General features: G+C 49.8%; 2 protein-coding genes across 5 annotated transcripts; one reads left to right on the plus strand and one right to left on the minus strand.

The window, feature by feature from the left end:
* Window positions 1-3,044: 3,044 nt before the first annotated feature.
* LOC119248712 (vomeronasal type-1 receptor 4-like) lies at window positions 3,045-5,684 on the minus strand. Its single transcript, XM_037515587.1, has 2 exons — window positions 5,568-5,684; window positions 3,045-3,992 (listed from the first exon to the last, which is right to left on the minus strand). Exons 1-2 carry the CDS (start codon window positions 5,682-5,684, stop codon window positions 3,045-3,047), a joined length of 1,065 nt encoding a protein of 354 aa, XP_037371484.1.
* Window positions 5,685-8,520: 2,836 nt separating this feature from the next.
* Window positions 8,521-26,495, plus strand: LOC119249614 (zinc finger protein 883-like). 4 transcript variants are annotated; one of them, XM_054697315.1, is made up of 6 exons: window positions 8,521-8,623; window positions 11,418-11,481; window positions 15,752-15,878; window positions 16,725-16,856; window positions 17,007-17,141; window positions 19,499-26,495. In XM_054697315.1, the coding sequence occupies exons 1-6, from the start codon at window positions 8,619-8,621 to the stop codon at window positions 21,367-21,369; spliced, it is 2,334 nt and encodes a 777-aa protein (XP_054553290.1). In that variant the 5' UTR covers window positions 8,521-8,618; the 3' UTR covers window positions 21,370-26,495. The 4 variants fall into 4 exon arrangements, with proteins under 4 accessions (XP_054553290.1, XP_054553291.1, XP_037372937.1 ...); XM_054697316.1 differs by having other exon boundaries at window positions 16,728-16,856; XM_054697317.1 differs by lacking the exon at window positions 8,521-8,623 and adding an exon at window positions 9,067-11,334.
* Window positions 26,496-26,995: the final 500 nt, after the last annotated feature.

The raw sequence follows: 26,995 nt of genomic DNA on the forward strand, positions 1-26,995 counted from the left end.
GAGACTCACCGGCTTCCTGCCGCCCGGGCGCTGGGCTCAGGGAAGGGCTCAGCCTGCATCCTTCCGCAGGGTCCAGCGCACCCCGCGATATAGTGTGTGCCGCTGGGACTCCACCTCACAGCTGCAATTATCATGTCCCAGGAGCTGCCCGGGCAGTGACAGGCCTGGGAGCTCAGAGGAGTCGGGAAAACTTTTCCTGCTGCTAATTGCCAAGAACAACTTCAGGGTCCTCAGTGGTTTCCTGAGACGTGGGGCGTTGGGGAGACCCTGCTTCCCGGGCCTGGGGGCAGACGAGGGCCTGGGAGGAGCCCCAGAGTAAACAGCACAGACTGGGGGCCTATGGGACAAGGGGCATCGCGGGGAGGCTGTGCTCACTGAGAGGGTCACCCTCGGGATCTGACTCCTGTCACCCGCGGAGTGCAGCCTGCAGGGCCTGCTGGGCAGAGACCGGGAGGCTCAGACTCAGCAGGGTGGAAAGGCCTCAGGTCACAGGCAGTGACGACAGTGATTTCCTCTAACACATGTACCCTCGTGCTCCCTTAGTGACTGTTCGTCGTTCAGAGAGTTTCCCTGTATTCAGGGCGCTCCTTCGCTGCTGGGTGGGGTCTCGTGTGATGCATCTTCCCTGGATGATGGTTTGCAGATTCCTCAAAAAAATTGAAAATGTCAACACCGTATAACCAACATTTCCAGTGTGTGGGGTCTCCAAGGCCTCACGTCTCCAGACAGCCACTGAGGTCCCTGAAGTTGTTCTTGGCACTTTTCTACTCATGTGCCAAAGCACATGAGAACAGTCCCGGAAGAGGCCACGGCAGGGAGAGTTCCAACAGCCCGGGCCAGAACCCAGCTCAGGACCCCGCGAGGAAGAAAGGGTGGCAGCGACACCGGCCACAGGACAGCTTGAACGGACCTTGAGGTGGTTTTGCTCAGTGAAAGAAGTCGGGTGTGAGGACAGTTCCTGGGGAATTTCACTCGTGCGTGGACTAGAAATACCAACGGAAACAAACTGGGAAAACAAGGAGAATAATTCTTTGAATCTCTGAAAAATATGCTGGCTAGCAGAAGCGCGTGGGGTGCAGGGGCAGACAAGGGTGTAAGGCCTTTTGGGGATGAGTAAAGCATGTGTGGGGATGAAGGTGTGAGCCGAGCTCCCTCCCCGGGCCCGGCCCTGCCTCTGTGGCGTCGTGTTTTCTCCTTTTCCTGATAAACCTGTCCTTTTAAAGTGAAGAAAAGAAAGCAGAACTCCCCCACATCTGTGTCTTATGGAAAAAACCGGCAAATCATTACAATTTGAAAAAGTATATTTTACCAATGCTGACTCTATTGGTGATATGAGAAGAAGCAACTGATATCAGCAGATGAAAAGAGAGAAAGTTCTCAGAGCCCCTCAAAGCAGGCCCTTCTCAGCTGCCCGCAGCCTCTGCTTCAAAGCCCACATGGCGCGCAGACCTGGCTGAGCAGTGTACTCGGTCCTTCTGCCTGCTCTGCTCCCCGCTCTGGCTGTGGTGAATCTCTCACCTGCCGCGCTTCTGACTGTACGTGCTTGTATGCAGCCCTGGGAGCCACCGGGGACTCATTCTCCTGTCCCGTCAGCCAGTACTGCTTCCTTCGCCAGGCCAGGCTGCTAGTGCACACATCCACGAGTGATTGTAGGTGACATCTGAGCAAGGCACGTTGGTGTCTTTAAGTTAATAAATACATGGCTGATAAGCCGTGGGGGCAGAAAAACATCCATTATGAGTTGAATTGAACTCTAGGTTTTCCTCCACTTAAATCAACTGATTGATCTGTTTTCATTCATTACCCACCCGGATGGAAAGCCATCCCCCTGCACAGACACGACTCACAGCTCTTCACACATATCTGCACAAATCTGACAGACTGAACCCTGCAGGATCGCGTGTTCACACACACACACACACACACACACACACACACACACACACATGTCTTTACACAGACGCTTTTAATGGCTGCGTAGTATTCCTGTGTGTATGTGCCATGTCGTCTTTATCCATTCATCCATCTGTGGCCATTAGGGCCTTCGGTATTGTAAATAATGCTGCGATACACACGTGTGTGCATGTTTTTATCAGATGAGTGTTTTCGTATTCGGGCGAGTAAAAATCCAAAAGTGAGTAACTAGATTCTATGGAATGTCCATTTTTAATATTTGGAAGAATTTCCCTACAGTTTTCTATAATGGATACACCAGTTTTTCATTTACAGTAATGAACACTATTCACATTGTACAACTGACACATTGATTGTTGGATAATATTGAATACAAAACACGCACACACGACAAATATACATACTCCCAGATACGTGTAATTACAGGTGTGTGTGTTCTCTGTCTATACATCTAATTTTCCTTTCCCCTCTTCCTACCTCATCTAATTGGTGACAAATATCTAAGTTAAATTATGGGTTTCTCTTGCTGTGTAACCTTCAATAGATACAGATCGATGATAGCAGATCAGTGATAGATATCTGGACAGAGAGATCTTTTGGTCAAGTAATTTTTTCTGTTCTTCACATTGTTGGAAATCAGCAATTGCATCCATTTTAGAATATAAATACCAAGAACCTCTTTACATGTTGAGGAAGTGACTATGTTGCTCCTTGAAATCCAAGGGCCCCCTCAGTCCCGTGAGCACTGTGGGTCCGTCTGCCTCTGTGGGGATGAAATGTACAAATCTCATAAGCAGCCCCAAAATCTTGATCCCTGATGGAATCTGCCCTCCAGGCTGATGGCCCCTGGGCCCAGTGCTGACCTGCCATTTGTTGCCCCACGTCCACATGCCTGTCCTAAGCCCCCACCTAGGTCATCGCCGGGGATTGAGGGTCTCCACTGAATCCAGTGTTTCATGATCATTGTTCTCGTTTCAGTCCGATCAACGTCCTGCCTGTTCCTTGCAGGGCTCAGCCTGTCGCGGGTCCCCTACTCCGGCAGCCTCTGGGGACTGTACTTAGAAGGCTGAGGAGCAGAGGCCGTGGTCAAACTCACACTCGTGTGCAAACTTATGCAAGTGATCTGTTTCTCACAGATGAGGGGCCTTTAGGTTTCTTCTCCAGGCGGAGAAGAACCTGGACACGCTGGGGTCCTGGCTCATGAGCAAAAAGGGGCTGATGGCCGGGAAGGAGGTGCTGATGACTGCAGTAATAGTCACAAGCAACAAGTCAGGATTGTGGAAGAGAGTCAAGGACAGCTGGAAGATGGAGAAGACGGTGTAAAAGAAGACGAAGGTGCTCACCAGCAGCAGGATGGTGCGGGTGGCTCTGGACTCCGGGGAGCACGTGGAGGAGGCACTGCTCCTTTGAAGGTGCCGGACCCGCTGCCTGTGCCGGTACAGGGTGCACACCATGGAGCCGCTGGCCCCGACCATGAGCCCCACACACAGGACTTTGGGGCTCGAGAGCAAAGCTGCAAATAAAGAGTCTGTGATTTGGTCAAAGCGAACCACAGAGCAGTGTCCAAAACTCTTAGTGTTTGAGATGTTCCCGCGACTCAAAGTGTTTGAGAAAAACACGGGATAGATGACATTAACCAGCAGGTTTACAACCCAGCACAGGGCGACACAGGGGAGGATGCACCTGGGAGCTTTCTCTCTCAGCCTTGCCCACCTGGAGCCCTGGGGGCTGATGGTGACGGCCTGGACCACACTCAGGAGGCAGGTGGTGCCCATGGACACGCCCATGCCCACTTGGCGAACATAGAGAAAAAATTTACAACCAAAGTTGGTGAAGATATGATACCATGCGAACAGTTCCACTGGATAGCAGATTCCACTGGAGAACAGGACCAAGAAATTGGCCACAATCAGGTTCTTGACAGCCAAATCTGTGGCCCTCGGCCTACAGCCGGTGAGGTAGAGGAAGAGCTGATGGGAAAGGAGAGAGAGATTCCCCAGAAGCCCGATTATACTTTTTAATAACAGAACAGTCCCAACCACCAAATCCCGGGTGTCCATCCTGTCAGTTGTCAGCGGCTGAAAAGGCCTCCTGAGCCGGAGGAGCCTGCCCGAGAAGCCAAGTCACAGCCTCCGGATACTGTCAGCTGCAGCCCTGTCCTTCCCACAGCTCTGCCTCACGTAAAGGCGCTCATCCTTTATAGACTTTCAGTGGCTGAACGGACAACCAGGACTCATGGCTCTGAAGGGCCCCAGGCAAGGTAACTTCCTTCCTCACGACTCCTGAGGCGGCCCTCTCCAGACCCATGAAGAGGAGGGCGCACAGGCACACAGGGGATCCTGGTTCTCCAGACTCATTCCTCGGTTCGGGCCGAGAGGAGAGCTGCACCTGGCTGGGCGGGGACAACACAGGACACTGGACCCACACTCACAGGGGCCCCTCAGCCGGGTCTCCAGGTAAATCACAACTAGATTTCACTGTGTATTTTGTCACTACTGGTGAGAGTCGTGGCACTTGATTTAACTTAGGTAGTGACAAATTTCCACTTATTTTTATTGTAATATCTTAGTCAGTTTTTTTTTAAAGATTTATTTATTTATGTATACAAGCACTGGGTACAGTCAGAAGTGTGGGAGGGTGAGAGGATCCACCAGAGCCAGAGCAGGGAGCAGAACAGGCAGACCGAGCGAAGACACTGCTGAGGGGAGCAGCGGGCGAGGTAGGAGAGGTCTGCCGCACCATGTGGGGTTCTCCCTGGTCGGCCGGGAATCGAACCGGTGCTGCAGAGGCTGCAGACAGCTTCACAGAGCTGCATTCAACCGCTGCGCCACCGGGGAGACCCGACAGTTCCACACATTTTTAAAGCTACGGAGACCAGGGAGCCCCCAGCACGGGCTACAGGGTGTCCTGGGCTCTGTGAGCCTGGCAGGTGCAGAGCGGCAGGACAGCAGGGCAGGAGCACAGCAGAGCCTCTGGCCCCCTCCAGGAGCTGCACGCCCGAGCACCAGGGCTGGAAGCACAGCCGATGGATAAAAGCACAGGGAGGTGCTGCTCCTGGTCACAAACCTTAGCCAGTTGCTGTTGGCACCTGAGCTGCAGGGCTGGGTCCCAGGACGGCCAGTCATGAGACAGAATAAAAGACAAGCATGCGGCCTCCCTGGTGGCCAAGGGGTTAAGCGCAGCACTGAAGCTGTCCGCAGCCTCTGCAGCACAAGTTCCATCTCTAGCCAGGGAGCTACCCACACGGCACAGCAGACCTCTCCTGTCTCCCCGCTGCTCCTCTCAGCAGTGGATTTCAGTCAGTCTGCCTGTTCTGCTCCCCACTCTGTCTCTGGTGAATCCTCTCACGCCCCTGCACCTCTTGCCTGTACCCCAGCTCTTTTATGCCTAAATAAATAAATCTTTTTTGGAGAAAAAAAAAAAGACGAAACCAAGTGTGAAGGGAAGGTACAGGCACAGAGTAAATGATGCCAACCGAGTAAATGATGTTCATAGTGACTGGGAATATAACATGGAGAAGCAGCACAAACTTTCAAACTGAAAACATCTGCAACCAGCAGCTTTACTTTCCTTAAGTGCTGCTGTCCCAACATTAAGGGAGGAAAGTCTTTCTATAGTGGGGGCCCATGAACGCTGCCCGCGGCGTCCCTCACCCGCTGTGTCGGGGACCGTCTCCTCCCCACCGGCTCTGACGGGCTTTCTGCCAGGACCAGAGACCCGTGGAGCCCCCGGCGCTGTCTCACCAGCAGGGAGGCCCCTAGACGCCCCATGGCCCGGGCATCAGGCCAGGGCCCCTCCTGAGGAGGCTGAGCAGCAAGAGGCCCTGCCTCAACAGGACAGCAGAGGAAGTTCTCTGCCATTAAGGAAGACTGAAGTCTAAATGAATTTGCAGCAGGGGGAGGCAGGGGGGAGCCATCGAGAGCAGCTCTGCCTCTCACTCTGCCAGCCCGAGCTTCTGTAAAGATATGAACAAAGGAACAAGAACATAGCCCGCAACTGTGTTTTTGCTTAATAATTTACTAATAATTAAGATGAATAAGTTACTACTGAAAGCAAGCTTTCCTGGTTAGTGGGGAACATGCGCACAAGCCAGCACGTCCTCAGAGAACAGGAGTCAGTTCTGGGAAGAAGTTCTGTTTGCAGAACTTGTAATGTCCTGGGACTCCGCATGCAGAGTAAACAGGCGCTCTCCAAAACTCCAGCTCCCTGCAGGGCAGCCGGCCCCAACAAGGCCCCAGAACCACCGTGCTGAGGTCAGGAGAGTCAGGATCCTCCTGGGCTGCCTGGCCCCATAGCCCCTGTTGATGGAGAGCCCAAACCCGCACCAGGTGCCCTCAGGGGTGGGGGCCCCACACCCCGCTGTCATCACTAGCTCAGGGGATGCCTGCCCACATTTGGCTCCAGGAGTGGGTCCCCTCCTACCCGTGTCCCTCCTGCACCCCTGCCCCCGTGAGCACAGAGCAGACTCACCGGCTTCCTGCCACCTGGGCGCTGGCTCAGGGCAAGGGCTCAGCCTGTGTGTGTGCCAGGCCCAGCGCACCCCGAGATATAGTGTGTGCCTCTGGGACCCCTCCCCCCAGAGCTGCAATTATCGTGTCCCCTGGAGCTGCCCGGGCAGTGACAGGCCTGGGAGCTCAGAAGAGTCGGGAAAAGTTTTCCTGCTGCTAATTGCCAAGAACAACTTCAGGGTCCTCAGCGGTGTCCAGAGACGCGGGGCGTTGGGGAGACCCTGCTTCCCTGGGCCCTGGGGGCAGACAGAGCTCCCGGGAAGGGCCCCAGAATAAACAGCAGGAGCTGCAGGAGCTGGGGCGTCGCGGGGAGGCTGTGCTCACTGAGAGGGTCACCCACAGGAGTGACTCACACCACACACCGAGTGCAGCCTGCAAGGCACGCTGGGCAGAGGCCTGAGGGCTCAGGCCCTGGAATGAATGGTTGAAAGACCTCAAGTCATAGGCAATGATGACACGGATTTACTCTAATACTTTACCCTCGTTCTCTCTGTCAGTGACTGTTAGTAGGTCAGAGAATTTACCTATACTCAGGGCGCTCCTTTACTACTGGGGAGAATGTAATTTGGTGCAGGCTGCCTGGATAATGGTTTTGAGATTCCTGAAAAAAATTGAAAATGGGAGCCTCCCGGGTGGCGCAAGGGGTTAAGTCTCAGCACTATGAAGCTGTCCGCAGCCTCTGCAGCAGGAGTTTGATCCCAGCCAGGGAGCTACCCACATGGCGCAGCAGACCCCTCCTGTCTCCCCGCTGTCCCCTCAGCAGTGGATTTCAGTAGTTCCGCCTGTTCTGCTCCCCACTCCCTCTGGTGAGTCCTCTCACCCCCACCCCGCCTACATCTCAGCTCTTGTGATCATAAATAAATGAATCTTAAAAAAATTGAAAATGGGAAACACCATATGAACCAGCATTACTACTGCCAGGTGTTTACCCAAAGCACCTGAGACCTGTTTGGTCTAGTTTCATTCATTACCTGCCCGGAAGGTGACACATCGCTGCACACACACAACTCACAGCTGTTCAGACACATGAACGCCTCTGACGGACTGAAATCTGCAGTCCCGCGTGTGCGCGCGCACACAAACACTGAGAGACATTTGCACAGGGTCAGTCGCACCCCCAAGGAATGCTCACACCGGACGCGTGCGAATAGTATTCGCATCTGCGTTCGCACCCACCATCACGCGTGTAAAGGCCAACGCACACCTGTATGAACGTTCACACACGCTGGCGTTTATAACCACGTTCACGTGCACTCACGCCCCCACCCTCATCACGCCGCTCTTCCCATGCTGTGGGCGTCTCCGGACATGAGTGGATGGGGAGCGGGTGCAGCCCAGACTCCTCTAAGCCTCAGGTGGCGATTCTGTATTCTCTGGTCGGCGCCCCCAGCACGGGCAGTGTTTATAGGACGCGCAGCCCTTAATTCCGCTGGGAGCATTGCCCCCAAGGGAGGGCGCGTGCTGGGGAGTCAGGGCTTGTGGGCGGGATAGAGGTGTGGCGGGGTGAGGGGGGAGGGCATGAGGGGGCGCGGAGAGCTGGGGTCGCGGTTTCATCAGGAGTGCGGGGAGGAGAGCGGGCTGGGAGGTCAGAGGCCAAGGGCTGTTGATGTCGCTGAAGCTCAGGTGCCGGGGTCTGACTAGACCCTGCTGAGGGGCCGAGCGTCTGAGGCCTGGCCAGGCAGCTTCCGGCCGACGCCGTTTCTGCGCATCTCAGTTCCCAACAGGAGGGCCCCAACGACTCTAGCTTGTACCCCAAAAAGTTTGGAAATATTAACTTGAAGTGAGCGGAAATCACGGTGCTCCAGCAGCCCCCAAATGCCCCTCCAGTCTTTGCAAACCGGAAGAAGAAACGGCCTGGCCTGACGTGCGTGGGTGCTCAGGCCCCGCCCCTTCGCGCTCCGCTCCTTGCGGCCCCGGTGCCGCCCAGGCGTCCTCAAACCCCGCCCCCGGGGTTGGGCTCCGCCCGGGCTTCCCCAAGCCCCGCCCCTTGGGCGGAGAACGGTCCGCTCAGGCCCCGCCTCCCCGCCCGCGCACGCGCCGTCCCCGGCAGACCCGGAAGCGGAGAGCGCGGGGCGGAGGCCCGGGGCCGCGCGCGAGTCTCCGTCTCCCCGGCCCAGCTCGGTGCTCGCGCGCGCGGCCGGCGTTCGCGGCCTTAGAAGCCCCGCGCCGCCCCTCCACCCCGAGAAGCTTCGGACGATGCGGTGAGAGGCCCGCGACCCGCGTTGCTCTGGGTTGAAAATGGCTCTCGGCCGGGCCCCGCCGCGGCCGTCCTGCCGGGGCGGCCTTGAGCGCCGCTGACGCCCCGGCCGCGCCGCGGCGGGTGAAGCTCCCCGCGGGGTCCGCTCCCCGGCCGCGCCGCGCCGCCATCCTCCCGCCCGGCCCCTGCCGCGCCCGCCGGGCTGGCGACCTGGGAGCGGGGCCCCCCGCGTTCTTCCGCGCCCCACCCGGCGGAAACGGTGCCGCTCCGGCTTCTTCCTGCACCCCACGCCTTCCAGCTGTGTGGGCGGGGCCGCGAGCTGGGGAGGCGGGGGAACAGGCCGCGGGGGGGGGGGCCTTGCAGACAGCCCGAGCGGGAGAGCAGGCCGGCGCGGGGCGGCCCCGGGGTGCGTGGGGGAGGGTAGGCGCCGAGGGCGCCACCGGGCGCGGGTGAGGACCCGGGCGGTGACTGGTGTCCGGTGTGTGGACTCGGCCCCCGCCCGGGGCTCGGACCTGGATGTGGGGGAACCTCCGCGCTTGGTGGCCTCAAGTCACAGAAGTGAAGTGTTTTGTGTGAGTCGTAGAGTCACGAGGTAGGAGCAACTGGGTTATTCCCTACAGTGGAAGAAATAACAGGCTTTTCCTTTCAATGAGCCAATCGTTTAAATTTTGCTTCAACTGCAGTTGCGCCCCCCACCCCCAGCCCCTTACCGGGAAAAGATACATTCCAAGGCCCTCCACCCCCAAGTCTGAAACCAAGGACGGACACCCATTATTACCTTATCCACTCTACAGAGTATTTCTATCTCATATGTCGTCACTTTCGTTACACACGCATGGCCAGGCTGACGTTAATTTATAAGTTAGGCACAGTAAAAGATTGACAGCAACAACTAATGATAGAACAGTTATAGCAATATACTGCAGTCAGGTCAGTGGAATGGCCACTTGCACACACTCTGTCTCCTGAAGCATCTTGCTGTGCTCCCCTGGCCCTTGGATGACTGAGCTGAGGCAGCGCCTGTGGCCTGTGTGGTGAGGTGAAGGAGGTGCATAGCAGGCAGGCCGACCTGCTCTCCGCTGCTTTGACCTTCTGACCCACATCTCAGTTTTCCCTTTGATACTTCCAACCTTCATGATCAAGAAACCACAGAAAGCAAATCTGACTGCTGTACACAGGTGAGGGGGAGAATGGCAGCCATCCTGTCCGTAATCATTTGTACCTGAAGAGACCTTGCATTTGCACTTCCTCTTCAGCCAGGGCACAGTGACTGGTCTCTGTGAGTGTTGGGTCACCCCTCTTCCTTTTTCTTGGGCAGGGGTGAGGGCTGGAGGGGAGAGGACTCTGTCACTAGAGGGTGCCATTTATTTTAATATTTATTTGTAGAAGAACTAGGGTGTAGGCCAGAGGTGCAGAGGTGAGAGGACTCACCAGAGACAGAGTGGGGAGCAGAACAGTCAGAGCTACTGAAATACACTGCTGAGCTGAGAGGTGGAGAAGCAGGAGATCCTGTGGGTCAGCTCCCTGACCAGGTATCAAACTCAGGCCTCCCTGGTCATAATGCTGCAGAGACTTAACCCCTAGGCCACCAGGGAGGCCCCTAGAGGCCGCCATTTAAAAGGAACATTGTGTGGAATTTTTGCTGTACAATAACTTAACTCTTTGCACTTTTTTGTGCGTTGATGACTCCTCATTCTATTTCTGCTCTCCTGGGAGTGCACATTTACCAGGCGAAGGGCCCTTGGCTCTACCCTCAGCGACTGCTCCTGCTCAGCCCCCTTTTCCCCATCCCAGTGTGGCGGACCCCTGCACATCAGTCCCTCAGAGTGAAGCCCCTGCTCGCGGGGTGCTCTCTGTTGACTTTGTGTTTTATTCACTTAGCGGCCTCTGGCGTGTCGGCCGTGCTGTCTGCGCCGGGGCTAGGAGTGGCGGACCATTGGGAGAAACTCCCCTAATTTTCCAGATTATTTTTCACTGACTGAGTCAGACGGCCTTCCCATGCGGCCCATCCCACGCACATCCGGTGCCCGCAGCACGGGGCTGACGTGCCATTCTCTGTGTACCCCCTGCCTCCTTGCAGCCCCAGAGCCAACCGTCCCTGTCCCCGTGGCAGATGACAGCTGGAGGCCCGTGAGCCCCACACCGACCCGACTCCTGTCGAATCCCTTCCTCTGCTCCTCTCATTCGCTGTCTGTCCTCTCCAAACTCGCCTCTGCAGCCCCTCGGAAGTCTAACTCATCCTCTTCCATTTTTTCTCAATGACCTTGAGTCTCTTCCCGCTGAGTCCCTGCAAGAAAGGGACGAGAGCTCCTCCGGCTGGCCTCCCTCAGCCCCAGGGCCTGGGGTCTCTGCTCACTGTGACAGCCTCCTCCCCAGGCCTTTGTTGTGACATCACAGCTCCTGGAGACTTTCTCACCCCCTCCCATTACAGTGCAGCTGCACCCTCTTGCCCACCTCTGCCCGGTCATGTCTGCTCGCCTGTGTCTGCTCCTTCCTCTTCCAACTCCTGGGCTGTGGTGACAGGTCTGGGGAGGGGGGGGCAGTGCCGGAATGCGTGTGGCATCGCACCTGTGAAGCTGGCTGTGAGCAAAAGACATGACAAGTGTCAGTCGGGGTGTGGAAAAAAGGAACCCTGTGTGCCATTGATGGGAATGAAAACCGGCGCATTCTTTATGGAAAACACCATGGAGGGGCCTCAAAATATTACCCGTAGTGGTGAGGGCCTCCCAGTGTGTGCAGCAGCTCCGGAAGGGGGTACAGCAACTCTGGACACTAAACAGCTTCTTTCTAACTCTCAGGATTGACTGTGAAAGACCCTCGTTGCCCAGAGAGGAGGCAGTGACAGGGATGGACCCTTCTCAGGTGAGGTTGTGTTCCTGAAAAGCCCTTTGTCCTCTCGAATACGCTGGTCTGTGTCTGCACACTGTCGCCTGCGTCATTGTTGGTTTATGTGTCCGCGTTTCTGCCAGCACCACGCCATCTCGATGACTCTTGTTTTGTAGTATGTTTTGAAATCTAAAGACGTGAGGTCTCTCAATTCCTTTTTTATTTTTTTAAGTGTTTTGGCTGTTTTGGGTCCAGCCCCTTGAGAGGGCATGTGAATTTTGTCATGTATTTTTCTCTTTCTGTAAGCATTGCCCTTTAGAATTTGCATAGGGATTCAGTTTTGTCTCTAGAACATTGTGGTTACAGATTTAAGTTTCCATTTCATGCTACAGGATGTCTTTCTATTTATTTTAATTTCTTTTGATGACATTTTGTAGTTTTCAGTGTACTAGTCTTTCACCTCCTTAGCTCAGTTTATTCCCAAGTATTTCATCCTTGGTGTCCTAGTAAACAAAATTGTTTGCTTTCATTTCCTCTTCAGATTGTTCACAGTTCGTATATGGAAACACCACTGTTTTTTATGAGCTGATTTCATATGCTGAAACTTGTCTAAAATCATATTTGAGTTGTAACAGTTTTCTCGTGGAATCTATTTGGTTTTGTATGAGAGCTTGTCATCTGGGGAAAACAGAGGATCTTACTTCTTTGCCAATTTGACTGATTTTCCTTTCCTTTTCTTGTCTGATTACTTGGGGTAGGACTGCCCATATTCCGTTAAATAGTAATAGTAGTGCAGAGAGTGCCTCCTTACGCCTTGTGGGTCTTAGAAGAAAAGCTTGCCATCTGTCCCTACGGAGATTCATATTAACTCCGTGCTTTTCATAGATGGTTTTTATTATGTTGAGGTAGTTAACTCTTACACCTTTCTTTTCTTTTTTTTTTTTTTTAAAGATTTATTTTATTTTATTTATTTATTTATACAAGCACTGGGTACAGTCAGAAGTGCGGGAGGGTGAGAGAATTCACCAGAGCCAGAGCGGGGAGCAGAACAGGCAGAAGGACCGAAGCACACTGCTGAGGGGAGCAGCGGGTGGCAGGAGAGGTCTGCGCGCCATGTGGGATCCTCCTCCAGTGGCTGGGGAGCAGCCGGGCATCGAACCGGCACTGCAGAGGCTGTGGGCAGCTTCGCAACCCAGTGCTCAACCGCTGCGCCACCAGGGAGGCCCTCTTACACCTTTCTTGAAAGGTCACTGAACTTTATCAAATGTTTTCTTCTTCTGTCTTTTTCTGTATTGGTTATCAGAATCACGAAACTTATATAAAATGTTTTTGCAAGTTTCCCCCCTTCAGTTCATTGGAAGATTAGTGTTGACTCTTCTGTAAATGTTTGGCATCTCTCTTCAGTGACATCATCAGGTTCTGAGATGTTCTTTGTGGAAGGTTTTTGATTACCGCTTGGATCTCTTTCTAATTTTCCTCACATTTTTCTTTCTTCGTGATTAGATCTTATATGTTGCTAGGAATATACCTGTATCGTCTAGTTTATGATCATAGTAGTCTCTCCTATTCCTGGTTTAAGAATTTCTGTAATATCACAGTGTCCTCTTTTCTATTTCTGGTCTTATTTGTTGAATTATCTGTCTGTTTTTCTTAGTCTATATAAGGGTTTCTCAGTTTAACCTTTACAAAAAGATAGCTCTTGGTTTGTTGACTTTTATATTCTTTTTCTATTCTCTGTTTCTTAAATCTCTGCTATAATCTTTCTCAATTTTATGTGTTGAATTTAGGTTTGCTTTGTTCTTTATCTTCTTGAGATTTAAAATCAGATTTCTGATTTGAAAGCTTTCCTCTTTTAATGTATTTATCACTGTATGCTCTTTTTTTTAAAGATTTTTATTTATTTATACAAGAACTGGGTTACAGGTCAGAGGTACAGGAGGGTGAGAGAATTCATCAGAGACAGAGCGGGGAGCAGAACAGGCAGATGGACCGAAGACACGAAGACACTGCTGAGGGGAGCAGCGGGGAGGCAGGAGAGGTCTGCTGCGCCATGTAGGTCACCTCCCTGGCTAGGGATCAAAATCAGGCCACAGTGGCTGGCAATAGCTTGATGGCACTGAAACTTTAACCCCTGCACCACCAGGGAGGCCCTACCTCTTGTTTGCTTTTGTCGTTATTTTTTTTTTTAAGATTTATTTATTTATTTATACAAGCACTGGGTACAGTCAGAAGTGCGGGAGGGTGAGAGAATTCACCAGAGCCAGAAAGGAGAGCAGAGCAGGCAGACTGACGAAGTACACTGCTGAGGGGAGCAGTGGACAGCAGGAGAGGTCCGCACGCCATGTGGGACCCTTGCCAGCAGCCAGGGATCGAACTGGTGCTGCAGAGGCTGCAGGGCAGCTTCACAACCCAGTGCTCAATAGCTGCACCACTGGGGAGGCCCTTGTCATGATTTTTAATGATTCAATCATTTTTTAGGTATCTAACACTCTGATAATTTTTTGATCTTCATCTGCGAAATTATGCCTACTACTAGTAGCTTTTGTAATCTTGAATCACTGCTATTGAAATAAACTTTTCAATATGTTTGGCTTTATTAATGCCTGCATATCTAAGCTTAATGGATGGGATTAGATATTCATCAATTGTATGTGTTTTATAGGAATTTGAATTAAGATATCCTATATGTTCTTCATGTGTGTACTTTTTTTACTATAGCCTTTTTTTTGCTATAGTTATTGATATAGATTAGGCATAATTTATACATTTCCATTGTCCCAGACATGTTAAGATACGTGTATAAAAATGACAGTGAAAACCATCCAACCAATACATAATTGAGAGAAAACCTTTGTCTCTCTTGAATTCTGTATGTGTGTATATGAAGACATACATGTGCAAATCCATGGTTTTTATTAAGATATCATCTCATAAGTACGTTTTATATTATTTCACAAATGAAATCATATTTAAATATTTTCTATGGCATAAAATCCTTTCTACACATGAATAATCTAAATAGTAGTAACCGTAGTACATACTATGCCCCTGCATCTGTAACGAGTGCCTTTTTTTTTTTTAAATATTGATTTATTTTTATACAAGAACTGGGGTACAGGCCAAATTCACGGGAGGGTGAGAGGATTCACCAGAGACAGAGTGGGGAACAGAACAGGCAGAGTGACGAAACACACTGATGAGGGGAGCAGCAGGTGAGACGAGAGGTCTGCTGCACCATGTGGGATTCTCGCCAGCCGGCTGGGATCGAACCTGTGCTGCAGAGGCTGTGGACAGCTTCACAGTGCGGCGCTCAACCACCTGTGCCACCAGGAAGGCCCTGTAACGAGTGCCCTTTTAGGCAATTCCATTTGACTAATATTTTTGAAAAATATGACACAAAAAAAGCATTGACAACATTTTTAGGTGTCATGAGTATTCCCTGCAAATGGAAATCTTTGCCCACGTACATGTTTGCCTTATTGATAAATTTACCTTATTCATAAATCCAGCTTTTCAAATTGCCTTTGGACCCACACAGGCAGACATGCTTACCCTAGCAGCTCATCTGGACCTTTTCTAGAGGCCTCTGCTCTGCAATGGGGAGAGAGCCATTCCTGAATCATTGGAGAAGTGAATCACGCTGTTGTGAGAAACCCTCTCAGGAATACCTTGTTCTTCCCCCTCGAGTCTGTTCTCATGTCCACACATTTTCCTTTGCTGTTTTGCGGGCTCCCTCCTGCATGGTCCTCCTTTTTCCTCATGACTCTTCGCCTTCCTGCCCCTCTGCCTTCCACGGGAGCCTCCCCCTAAGTCCCTGTGACTGACCTTGAACTTGTTCATGTCTGTGGGCGAGGCAGCCCTCTTTTTCTATGGGTTGTGTCACCGTTTCATTCTTTAAGTTCCATCCTGAAACTGGACCACCCAGGTTCTGGTGCTCGTAGGGCCCCTGCTGAGCGCTCACTGAGCCGAATCCCTGAGAGTGTCTGTGGTGGTTTCCTCCTACGTGTGGAGGGAGCAGGTCTCACCCTAGGGAGCCGTCGACCACCTTTAGGATGAACAGGGCAAAGCTTAACGGAGGGGCACGTTGCTGTTCTCAGACACATAGCTTACTCAAAATACTTATACTTACTTATTTTTTTACAGTCTAAAAGGACATGTTTATTAGGAAAAGGAGGAAGAAAGAGTCAAAACACCTGTAAGTGGCTCTGCCAGAGGACTCACGGCCATTTCCCATCACACACATCTCCTTTTCCATGACGTGAAGACCTCATGGTCCCTCTTTCATGAGAGTGTGTGTGTTTTTCAGGGACTGTTAATCTTTAAGGACGTGGCCATCGACTTCTCCGAGGAGGAGTGGGCATGCCTGGGGCCTGCTCAGCGCGCGCTGTACAGGGACGTGATGCTGGAGACCTGCAGGAACCTGCTCTCCCTGGGTGAGGAGACCCCACCTTGGGTAACTTTGCGTCTGCCCTCCTGTGCCTCTTCAGAGCCCCTGGCTTGCTTGCTTGCTGCTAAGGCCCTACTGACTCAGACTCACAGCTTCATGGGTGGCATCTGGACATTAAACTTAACCTTTCTTCAGAGGACCTGCCCTCTACATGCTACATCAGGGGTTGCCCTGGATTCTACTTGTTTCTAGAGTCCTGTGGCACTCTCAAAATATCCAGTTTCCTGTTTTCTCCTCTGTACATTTTTTAAAAAAATACTTATTTATTTATGCATACAAGAACTGGGGTGTAGGCCAGAGGTGGAGGGGTGAAAGGACTCACCAGAGACAGAGTGGGGCAAAATAGGTGGATCTACTGAAATCCACTGCTGAGGGGAGCAGCAGGGAGACAGGAGGGATCTGCTGCGCCCTGTGGGTCAGCGCCCTGGCCGGGGATTGAATTCGTGCTGCAGAGGCTGCAGACAGCCTGATAGCGCTGAGACTTAACCCCTCCGCCACCAGGGCTGCCCCTCCCCTCTACTTTTGCTTCAGTGATCTTGGCAGAGAGCTGCCATATCTATTCCCCCATCCATTCAGGAGGTACGTAGTGCAGTGATTCGTTCAGTTTTTTTTTTTTTTTTTGTGGGACCCTCACCGGTGGCCAGGGAACCAACCCACACTGCAGAGGCTGCGGGCAGCCTCACAGCCCAGTGTTCAACCACTGCGCCACCAGGGGAGGCCCGATTTGTTCAGTACTTTTTTTAGAGCTATCTGTAATGTCCTCTCCCCTCAGCAGAACAAAGAATGGGAATTCTGGAAAAGCCACTGTGTTATGTTCCTTTCTTCCTACCAGCAGGAATGTCTGTCTGTGATCTGAGTATTGTCTCCTTTGTGGATCAAGGGAAGGAGCTCTGCACTCTGGAGAGCGAAATGAAAATAGTGAGCAAACCAGATGTGTGGGAAAACAAGGAAGGCGTGAGCCCAGGTAAGAGCTCAGAAAGGCAGAGAAGAAGCTGCACTGTTAATGGCATATGGGAAGCTCCTGTGTGGGATAGTTCTGTGAGAAACAAGTTTTGTACAGAATTCTCACAGGAAACTACTGTTCTCCTCTTAGCTTATCCCTCTTGTTCCTCAGAACTTTACCCTGGCGCCCAGAGGCACTGCCACTGCCCCAAGAGGAGGGCAAGGTCTTTAGCCAGATCCACGGCTCTGTTACCCGGTGTCTTGACTCCACGCCGGCTATGGTCATGTGTGGAGGCCCCATCAGGAGGTGGGAAAACCTGCCGCCCTTCCTTTCCTCCTTATGCCCCAGAAACTGAAGGGAGCTCTCTCCAGGCCAGTCTCCCATCCTGGCCCCACAGCCACTGATTTCTTCTGTCCTCCCCTTGCCTCACGTGGGGTGTGTGTGTAACAGTGCTGTGACGAAACTGCAGACGGGGCAAAAGAGAGCTGGTCTTCGGTCTCGGTCTTACTGGGAAGCAGCTCCTGCTCTTTCGGGGTGTGGCTTCCTCCCCAGAGGGTAGACCCAGGCCCTCATCTTGTCTTGCTGCTTTTTTGATCCCTCTGCCTTTTCTGGGAATATAGACTTCCTGTTTTCATGCTTTTTGCCTTTGAAACTTGCTTTGGAAATACACACTCCTCGCTTCTGAGCTTGCATCCCACATTTTGGCCATGTTCATCCACTGTTGAGTGGGAGTAGTAACTCAAGTTGATACAGAATACCATGGCTAATCCATTGTAATGTTATCCAGCTGCACCCAGACACAACTGGAAGCTTCTCAGAGAGTGGTCAGCGTGGCCCGGGATGGGAGACAGAAAGCATCATCACAGCGTGCAGTTTTACCGGTTTTGACAAGTATCACAAAAGCATTTCTCAAGGGACCTTGAAGGTGTTGATCCCAGATGCTAACGATCACCCCCTTGGGCCACAGTAATGGGAAGGGCGCGTCTGCCTGGGGGAGACTCCCAGTTCGCGTCCTCCCTCTCCACGGCTGCTGACCAGACTGTTGCCCGAGCCTCCGTGTGCCCTGTTCATCCTGCTGCGGTGGGTGCGGCTTTGAAACACCCTAATGAGGGAGCTTGTGAAGTTGGGGGGTGCCACGAGTGACGTCTGCTGCTGTCCTGGGCCTTGTTTAAGTCACTGCTTCTTTCACTGTGTACATTTCTGTGCTTTCTAATTGAGTCTGGTTTCCCTCTCTTTCATCTTCAGCGCCATCATTGGTTGATACTCTTAGTGTTCTGCTTAGTGATGATACTCTTAGTGTTCTTAGATGATACCCTTCGTGTTCTACTGCTTTGCATTCACGGAGTATCAGACTGTTGGTTGGGGACCAGATGTTTCCTTCTTTCGTGTAGGGAGTGCAACTTCATGATCGTTTCCCTAAATCCTACACAACTCCAGAATATTTTGTAAAGATAATACTAATTTCTCATTCTATTTCTCTTTCAGCTTTTAAAGTACATAATATTAAATTGCACTTTTGTCATAATTTTTATAGTTTAAAATTGGTAATTTTTGATTTCTTGGGAACATTGAATTTACTGCCTGTATCAGTTATACCAACTAGGTTAATAATACCATTAAATTCTTTTGCCATGATTTGTTCGTAAGATTCATTACTTTTTCTGCAGTGCGTTTTCTGTTTCCTACACATGATTACCTGTGTTTTGTGTGGATTTCACTCAGTTTTTATTTCTTGGATAACTGCTGTCTTCTAATAATTGCTCTCCCTGTCTAGGTTCATCATATCTGTGTTGGTATAGTGAATTAATAAGAGAATATCTCTCTCTATTATACAGGAAAGTTAGCCTATTTCTTGCACGTCTAGGCTTCTCTGCTTTTTTGGTAACATCTGTAATTTCTGCAAGGTCTAAGGTTCTGGAAATTCTATACTTTAGGGCAGACAGAACTATTTTGTTCCCAGCTTTTCTTTCCATCTGAACTTCCTAGGAAATGCACCAGGTCCTCGGCGTCCACTGACTGGATCAGTCCTGTGTCTTTACTGCTGAATGGAATGTAGTTTCAGGTCATGCTTGATGAAGGCCTTTCCCTAAGAGCTGACATGAATTTGTGTGATATGAGTGTTTTGCGCAAATAAGATGATCAATCCCAGGCTACCCTAAGTTAGTTTGGGTAATATGATGACTCTCTCTTGTTCGTGAAGAATTTTATTCTGTTAGTTTACTTAAAAACTTGAAGATTAGGGGCCTCCCCGGTGGCGCAGTGGTTGAGCTCTGGGTTGCGAAGCTGCCTGAAGCCTCTGCAGCGCCGGTTCCATCCCCGGCTGCTCCCCAGCTACCGGAGGAGGGTCCCACATGGTGCGCAGACCTCTCCTGCCGCCTGCTGCTCCCCTCAGCAGTGTACTTTGGTCCTTCTGCCTGTTCTGTTCCCTTTCTGGCTCTGGTGAATTCTCTCACCCTCCCGCGCTTCTGACTGTACCCAGTGCTTGTATAAATAAATAAATAAATCTTAAAAAAAAACAAAACAAAACAAAAAAAAACCTTGAAGATTAGGTTGGGAAGTTTCATGAGTCTGCTGAGTCAAGAATTACCTTTTTTTGTCATGTTTTCAGTATGAATATTTAATTTACAAACTAATAGCATATCTATGCTTTTTATATCTTATAGCTATCTCTCAAGATAACGCTCATGCATATGGAATAAAGAAATCGCAAACAAAAGAGCACAGTAATACGGGACAAGTATTCCGCACACTGATGTTGGAAAGCTACAAAAGCAACGAAGTCAAAGATTTTTACTTCCGACAAATCTGGGAAAATATACATGACTTTTACTCTCAGTGGCAAGATGATGAAATAAATTACAGAGGCCCTGTGACCCACAGAAACAATCTAATGTGTGAAAAGGAGCAGCATGAAGGGATGGATGCAGGAAGTGAGCCTACTGAGAATGGGCTTAGGGTAAGCTCTCGGGAAGATCTGCAAATATTTCACCTTGAAGGGAAATTTTATGAATGTAATCAAGCTGAGCTTACCAACAACAATTCCTCAGTCTCACCATTTCAAAGTATTCCTCCTACTGTCCAAACCAACATTTGTAATATGTATGGGAATGATTTAACACCACCTTCAGGACAGACACGAGTCCAGAATGCACAGAGGAAAAACCTTTACAAATGGAACAGGTGTGGCAAAACTTACCAGTACTCCCACCTCAGTAGACCGGGAACCCATCCGGAAGAGAATCCACATGAATGGAATGAATATAGCAAGGCCTTTAGGGAGTGGACTAACATCAGGATTAACCAAAGAATTCGTGCTGGAGAGAAACCTTTTGCGTGTAATGCGTGTGACAAAGCTTTTACTAAGGCATCACACCTCACTCGACATCAGGTAATCCACACAGGAGAGAAACCATATAAATGTGATGTGTGTGGCAAAGTCTTCAGTCAGAATTCAAGTCTTGCAAAGCACCAGAGAGTCCACACTGGAGAAAAACCTTACAAATGTCTTGAGTGTGGCAAGGCCTTTAGTCAAAATTCAGACCTTGAAAGTCATCGGAGAATTCATACTGGGGAGAAGCCATACAAATGTGAGTGTGGCAAAGTCTTTAGTCGAAATTCCCACCTTGCAAAGCATCGGAGAATTCATACTGGAGAGAAACCTTTTAAATGTCATGAGTGTGGTAAAGCCTTTATTCGGGGCACAGAACTCAGTACACATCAGATTATCCACATGGGAGAAAAACCATATAAATGTGATGTATGTGGCAAGGTCTTTAGTAGGAATTCAGACCTTACAAATCATCTAAGAGTTCATATTGGGGAGGAATCTTACAAATGTAGCAAGTATGGCCAAGTATTCACTGAAGATTCATTCCTTGTGAGTCATCAGAGAGCGCATACTGGAGAAAAACCATTCAAGTGTAATGACTGTGGCAAAGTCTACACTCAGAATTTTAACCTTGCGATTCACCGGAGAATTCACACTGGAGAGAAGCCTTTCAAATGTAATGATTGTGGCAAAGTATTTAGGCGCAATTCACTCCTTACAAATCACCAGAGAATTCACACAGGAGAGAAACCTTACAAGTGTAGTGAGTGCGACAAGGTCTTTAGTCAGAATTCAAGCCTTGCAAAGCATCGGCGAATTCATAATGGAGAGAAGCCATACAAATGTAATGAGTGTGGCAAAGACTTTAGTCAAAATTTCAACCTTGCAATTCATCAGAGAATACACACTGGAGAGAAGCCCTTCAAGTGTACTGACTGTGGCAAAGTGTTTCGGTTGAATGCAGTCCTTACAAAGCACAGGAGAATTCATACAGGAGAGAAACCTTACAAATGTGATGAGTGTGGCAAGGTCTTTAGTCAAAATTCAAGTTTAGCAAAGCATCGGAGAACACATACTGGGGAGAAACCATACAAATATAATGTGGATATAGCTTTTATCCAAAGAGCAAATCTGTTTGAACATCCAAAGATTCATACTAGAGAGAAAGCTTGTGACTGGAATCAGTGCGACAAAGGCTTTAGTTGAAACACGAGTCTCGCAAGTTGCCAGTCTTGTAGGAGAGGCGTAAGAGTGTGGTAAAGCCTTCACTTGGGGCTCACCAGTAAGTGCACATCAGGTAATCCATGTGGAGAGAAATCGCGTGACAGGTGGCAAAGTCTTGACTGAAATTCACACTTTGTAAGTCACTGGAGAGTTCATAATGGCAAGAAACCTTCCAAATGCAATGATTGTGGGAAATCCTGCAGTGAGCGTTCACGCTTAAGTAAACACGTGATCCACACTGGCAAGAGACTTTAGAAACCTAGTGAATGTTCCACAGCCTCTAGCAGGTTATTCTTTGTGAACTGATTTATATGGGGAGAAACCGCACAAATGTGGCAAGGCCTTTTAGCAATGGGATGACCTCATGGCTCACCAAAGAGTTCATTCTGGAGTGAAGCATTTCACTCCAGGAGTGTGATACAACCTTTACTTAGGTTCACACCACACCAATGTTCAGGTTGCTCATAGTGGAGAGAAGCCTTCAAATGTATTGGGTGACTTGAGGCTTCTAGGTATTGTCTTAAACTCAAGGCTCACCTAATCATTCATACTCACAGATGTGACGGATATAGCAAAGTTTGCTCACTCTTCACTGGATAAAAGTGAAGCATCTGGGAGAGGAATCACACAAATAATGTGTGTGGCAAAGAGTCTGCACAAAGATCAAAAGTTGGGCACATTCTGGAGAGAGACTTTACAGATGCAGTGAGTGTGGCCTTTACTGTCCCGACCCCCGGGAATCAGAGGCACGAGAAGAGAAGGGCTGAGGATTAAAATGAGGGACAACGAGACAAAATGCAGCTAGCGAATTCAATTCTTTTTTTTATTATCCCGCTCTCTAACCCAACACTCCAATTTATACATGCGGTAGCTCCTTCCAGCCTACTTCCTGTGCACACGTGATTTATGAGAAATGCAATGGTTCTCAGAAAACAAAACTGTAAAGTGAAACCTAAGTGCCGCATGACACTGTGCATGCTCTGGACATCTCCCCCTTTTTTCTTTTAAATGAGACACCCGGCCTGTCTTAGGTTGGCATATCCCGTGACCAGCCTTACCTGTCATCGCTAATCCAGCACACTTGGTCCGGACCACTGTCTTAGGTTGGTCTGGACAGTGTACACTCTTACCCGTCTTTGGCTCACAGGTTCTCTAGGGTTAAGTTGACCTATCCGGGTGCCAATGGGGAGTCCTGATCAAGTACCATGGCGCCAAGTACTTGCCTGACCGCAATAGCACGTTTTTTTGTTTCACTTCCGTAGTCGACGGAGAAACCATATGCCGAATGCACAAACAGCAAAAAAGCCAAGAGCTAAGGCTACCACCCCGCCCCAAGCTTGCAACTCTGGGAGGAGTCCTCTAAACCAGGCAATGAGACCCTCATCCGTAACAGGGGTAACCTGAGTATTGTTAACAGTTATGAGCTGTCTCGCCATTTGAGCAGTCAGGTTCAGGAACTGGTGGTTACAGGGTCCTCTGATTACATTATTTAACCTATTTACTTCCATAGACATATTTTTCACCGCAACAGGAGTTACACAAATAAAGCGGTACAGAGGGTTACAAGGCATGTGAGCAGTTAACAGAAGTGTGTCTATCTCTTCTTGCATTAGAGCTATCTGCTGATTGAGCATCAAAAGTCCATTTTGTAAATGTTCATTCATATCTTGCTGTGTTAACGCAAAAGCAACATTGGCAGCTAAATTGTATATAGTGTCAGCATTTGCAGCAGCTTGAGTGATAGTGACGGCGGCAGCAGCCACAGCCACGGCCACCGCTATTGAAACAGCGACAACAGCTGCAGTGATGCCAAAATCACGTCTCCTAAATAGAACAGGGGAAAGATGTGCAGAAGCATCCACAGGCATGATTAAAGTAGAAGGCAGACGAACGATCACCACCCTCTCTGCACTCCAGGTCCAGCAGGCAGAGAGGGCGCAGGGCTCCGCTGAACAGTTCAATACAGTTGAATTTCCTGTGTTATTGGAGAGGACAAAAAAGAAGGGAGGGGACAGGCAGACAGCAGTAGACAAACTCTGATCTGTTAGTCTGGATACTAATGGATTGTTCAAAGGTAGAGCTACTGTTTGCAGAGTAAGTGCCATTAAATAATTTCACCTCACCCTGGCCCAACAGAGCAAAAGGGCGCAGGTCCAGACATGAATGGTTATTACATAAAAACCACCCCGTAAATGTATGTGCCATGTGCTAGTTAGGTCCTCTAAAGGCCCAAGAAAGTGGGGGTTGAGAAGTATTGGAAGAGGGAGGCCGGGGACCCCAGAATATAAGACCTTCCCTTGTGTGATATTGGCTCCCAGGAAAGGTACCTAACGGCCATGGCAAGGGAAGTTGCAAAAGGGTGTGTCGGGACTCAGTGCCCCAACATGGATCTGATGGGAAGAACCCAACAACACTGTGATTCTTTGCTTTGAGCGGCATAAGCAGACCTGTAAGACCTATCATGTGTCCAGTGGATCCATTTCCTTGGAAATCCCCTATGCTAGCATTAACTAGCGCCAAGCATGGGGATGTGATCATGTCTTCAATATCCCATGAACTACTATTTTGCAGGTCAAAGTATAGCGATTGATTCAAGAATACTGTACCTAAAAAATTACCATACCTTCTATCCAATGGCTTGGAAGCCAGACCAAAAGTAAAATTAGTGGCAAATACTTGTGGAAAAGTGGAATCATGATGATCAATGGGGAGCAAAAAAGGCGTGTCATCAAGGTTAGCCGGCTCAGGTATATCGACAAATAGAACCAATCGAGCAGGAACCCATCGGGGCGCTTCCGCATTCTGTGGGAAAAGACAAATGATGCCAGGCGGCCGTATTAACACTGGCGCGGGTGGTTGCCACTCATTGACTGGGTCCTTCCATCTTGCTTGGAGCATCGTGACCTGCTGAGGGTCTGGTGACCAGTGCTGATCAGCAGCTGACCGCCCATGGGTATCCAGGGTCAAAAAATTAAGGGTAAAGAGAGCTGTAGTCAAACGATCCCTGGGGGAGTGTTCTCCCCCTGTTTGTTTTAAAAGCATAGTCTTCAGAGAACCGTGGGCACATTCAACTATACCCTGCCCCTGTGGGTTGTATGGAATTCCCGTTTTGTGCACAATGCGATGGACCGCACAAAAGGAGGCAAAAGCCTTACTGGTATAACCAGGACCGTTATCTGTCTTAATGACACGTGGGCGGCCCATTACCGCAAATGCTTGTAGCAAATGTGAGCAGACATCAGAAGTCTATTCACCGCAATGTGGGGAGGCGAAAAGAAAACCAGAGAATGTGTCAATGGAGACATGGATCAGGCTCTGTCGTCCAAAAGAGGGTACATGAGTCACATCGGTTTGCCAAATATGGCTAGGGAGGATGCCCTGGGGATTAACTCCTGGGGGCAGCACAGCAGCTGGAGCAAAGGGTGCACGCTTGTGACAGGCACTAACAATGTTACAAGCTTGACAATGAGTCAATCCGTAACAACCCTTAAGTGACGTGGCGTTGGTGTGCAAGACTGCGTGTTCTTCCATAGCACTCTGAAGTACTGGACAAATTGGATGTCCTCTAGTAAGAGAATCAGCCGCGGCATTGCCAGCCGCTAAAGGTCCTGGCAATGGGAGATGGCCTCTGATGTGACCCACAAAAGGTGATGAGTTCTTTTACGAATCAGTGTTTGCAACTGATGAAGGAGGGGTGCGATGGAGCTATGAGCAGAAATATGAGCAACAGTTTCCAAGACATTTAAAGCGTGCACCAGATATTTGCTGTCAGAGTACAAATTGATAGGTTCTTGTGAGCAGGTCTCGAGAGCCAAGAGGACGGTGGTCGCCTCAACGACTTGGGCTGAACCACTGGGCACCGAGACCACCTTCCGATCCCCTTCAGAGCCATCTGTAAACACTGTCCACACCCCCGCAATAGGTTCAGTAACGAGGATCCTGGGGAAACAGACTGGATGATTTTGTAAAAATTTGCATAAAGGGTTGCTAGGATAATGCGAATCAAATAGCACTGAAGTGGTAAAATAAAGGATACTCCATGTTTCATCGTGGCGTATTAACCACTGAATTTGTTTTTTGTTATAAGGGAGAATCACCGCTCGCGGGTGAGTACCTGAAAGATGTAGACTGGAGTCCAGAGCCGTTTGTACAATTCTGGCAGCCGAATGAAAATAAGGCTCTAAGACTCATTTTGGACAGATGTTAAGGTGGATCCAATAAACGGGACCATCTTGCCATATAAGCGCTGTGGGAGTAAAGCTACTACAAAATTCCAAGACATCAAAAGAGCGAGAGACAGACAACCTATTTAAGGTCACCTGGGCTACAGCCTTTTCGACTCTAGTGATCGCTTCACGAGCCTCCTGCATAATGGCTCTAGGAGAAGTGGGGTCTGCATTTTCTTTCAACATGTCAAAAAGGGGCTTCAGCTCTCCCGATGTAATAGAGAGCGAAGAGCGTATCCATGCTAGATCGCTGCATAGGCGTTGGAAATCATGCAAGGTGCAAAGGTGAGCTACTGCCAGTTTTGGTACTGCTGGAGCATAACTGCCTTTCCTCAAATGGTATCCTAAATACTGAAAAGGCTCGGCCATTTGTAACTTCTCAGGAGCAATCTTTAGACCTGACATCAGTAAATGATTCTCCAGGTCCTGGAAACAGGCATACAGCAGGTTGGACGTAGGAGCTGCCAGTAACAAATCATCCATATAATGATATACATGCACCTGCGAATGTTTGACTCTAACAGGAGCAATGGCTCTGGAGACATAAATTTGGCAAATAGTGGGACTGTTTGCCATACCCTGAGGAAGGCACACCCATTGATATCTATCATGCGGGGCAGCAGCATTAATGGCCGGGATAGAAAATGCAAAGCGGGGTCTCCCCTGGTGGCACAGCAGTTGAGCACTGGGCTGAGAAGCTGCCCGCAGCTTCTGCAGTGCCGGTTCAATCCCCGGCCGCCGGTGAGTGTCCCACATGGCGCGTAGACCTCTCCTGCTGCCCGCTGCTCCCCTCAGCAGTGTACTTCGTCAGTCCGCCTGTTCTGCTCCCCACTCTGGCTCTGGTGAATTCTCTCACCCTCCGCGCTTCTGGCTGTACCCAGTGCTCGTATAAATAAATAAATAAATAAATAAAATCTTTAAAAAAAAAAAAAGAAAAAATGCAAAGCGTTTGGAATCTTGATCATGGAATGGAATGGAATAGTGAAAAAACAGTACTTAAGATCTAGGATCAAGATATAATGATCTTGTGGAATGGCACTTGGAGAGGGAATGCCAGGTTGCACTGGTCCCATGACTTCCATGGTTGCATTCACTGCCCTAAGATCCTGTAACAGTCTCCATTTTCCAGACCTTTTTTTGATAACAAAGATGGGAGTATTCCAGGGAGAGGTAGACGGGACTATGTGTCCGGCCTGTAGTTCTTCCACTAACATTCTTGCGGCCTCTAACTTCTCTTTCGTCAGGGGCCACTGTGGTACCCATACAGCTGTGTCTGATTTCCAGGTGATAGGAATGGGCGTGGGTGGAGGCCTAGTCACAGTGGCCCCTAGAAAAAAGGGTAACTGAGCCCTCATCTATCCCCCCGCTTCCCTTGTCACTTC

The sequence above is a fragment of the Talpa occidentalis genome, unplaced genomic scaffold (assembly GCF_014898055.3).
Source record: "Talpa occidentalis isolate TD23 unplaced genomic scaffold, MPIMG_talOcc4v2.1 talOcc4.17, whole genome shotgun sequence".
In the NCBI taxonomy this organism is placed as follows: domain Eukaryota; kingdom Metazoa; phylum Chordata; class Mammalia; order Eulipotyphla; family Talpidae; genus Talpa; species Talpa occidentalis.

Excerpts from the sequence above, each read along its gene's own strand:
- LOC119248712 (XM_037515587.1), bottom strand. The coding sequence starts at position 5,684 with ATGGGGCGTCTAGGGGCCTCCCTGCTGGTGAGACAGCGCCGGGGGCTC. Across the intron at positions 3,993-5,567 it reads GACGGTCCCCGACACAGCGG|CCGCTGACAACTGACAGGAT; the intron begins GTGAGGGACGCC and ends AGGCCTTTTCAG.
- LOC119249614 (XM_054697315.1), top strand. Across the intron at positions 11,482-15,751 it reads CAGGGATGGACCCTTCTCAG|GGACTGTTAATCTTTAAGGA; the intron begins GTGAGGTTGTGT and ends TGTGTTTTTCAG. Across the intron at positions 15,879-16,724 it reads CAGGAACCTGCTCTCCCTGG|CAGGAATGTCTGTCTGTGAT; the intron begins GTGAGGAGACCC and ends TCTTCCTACCAG.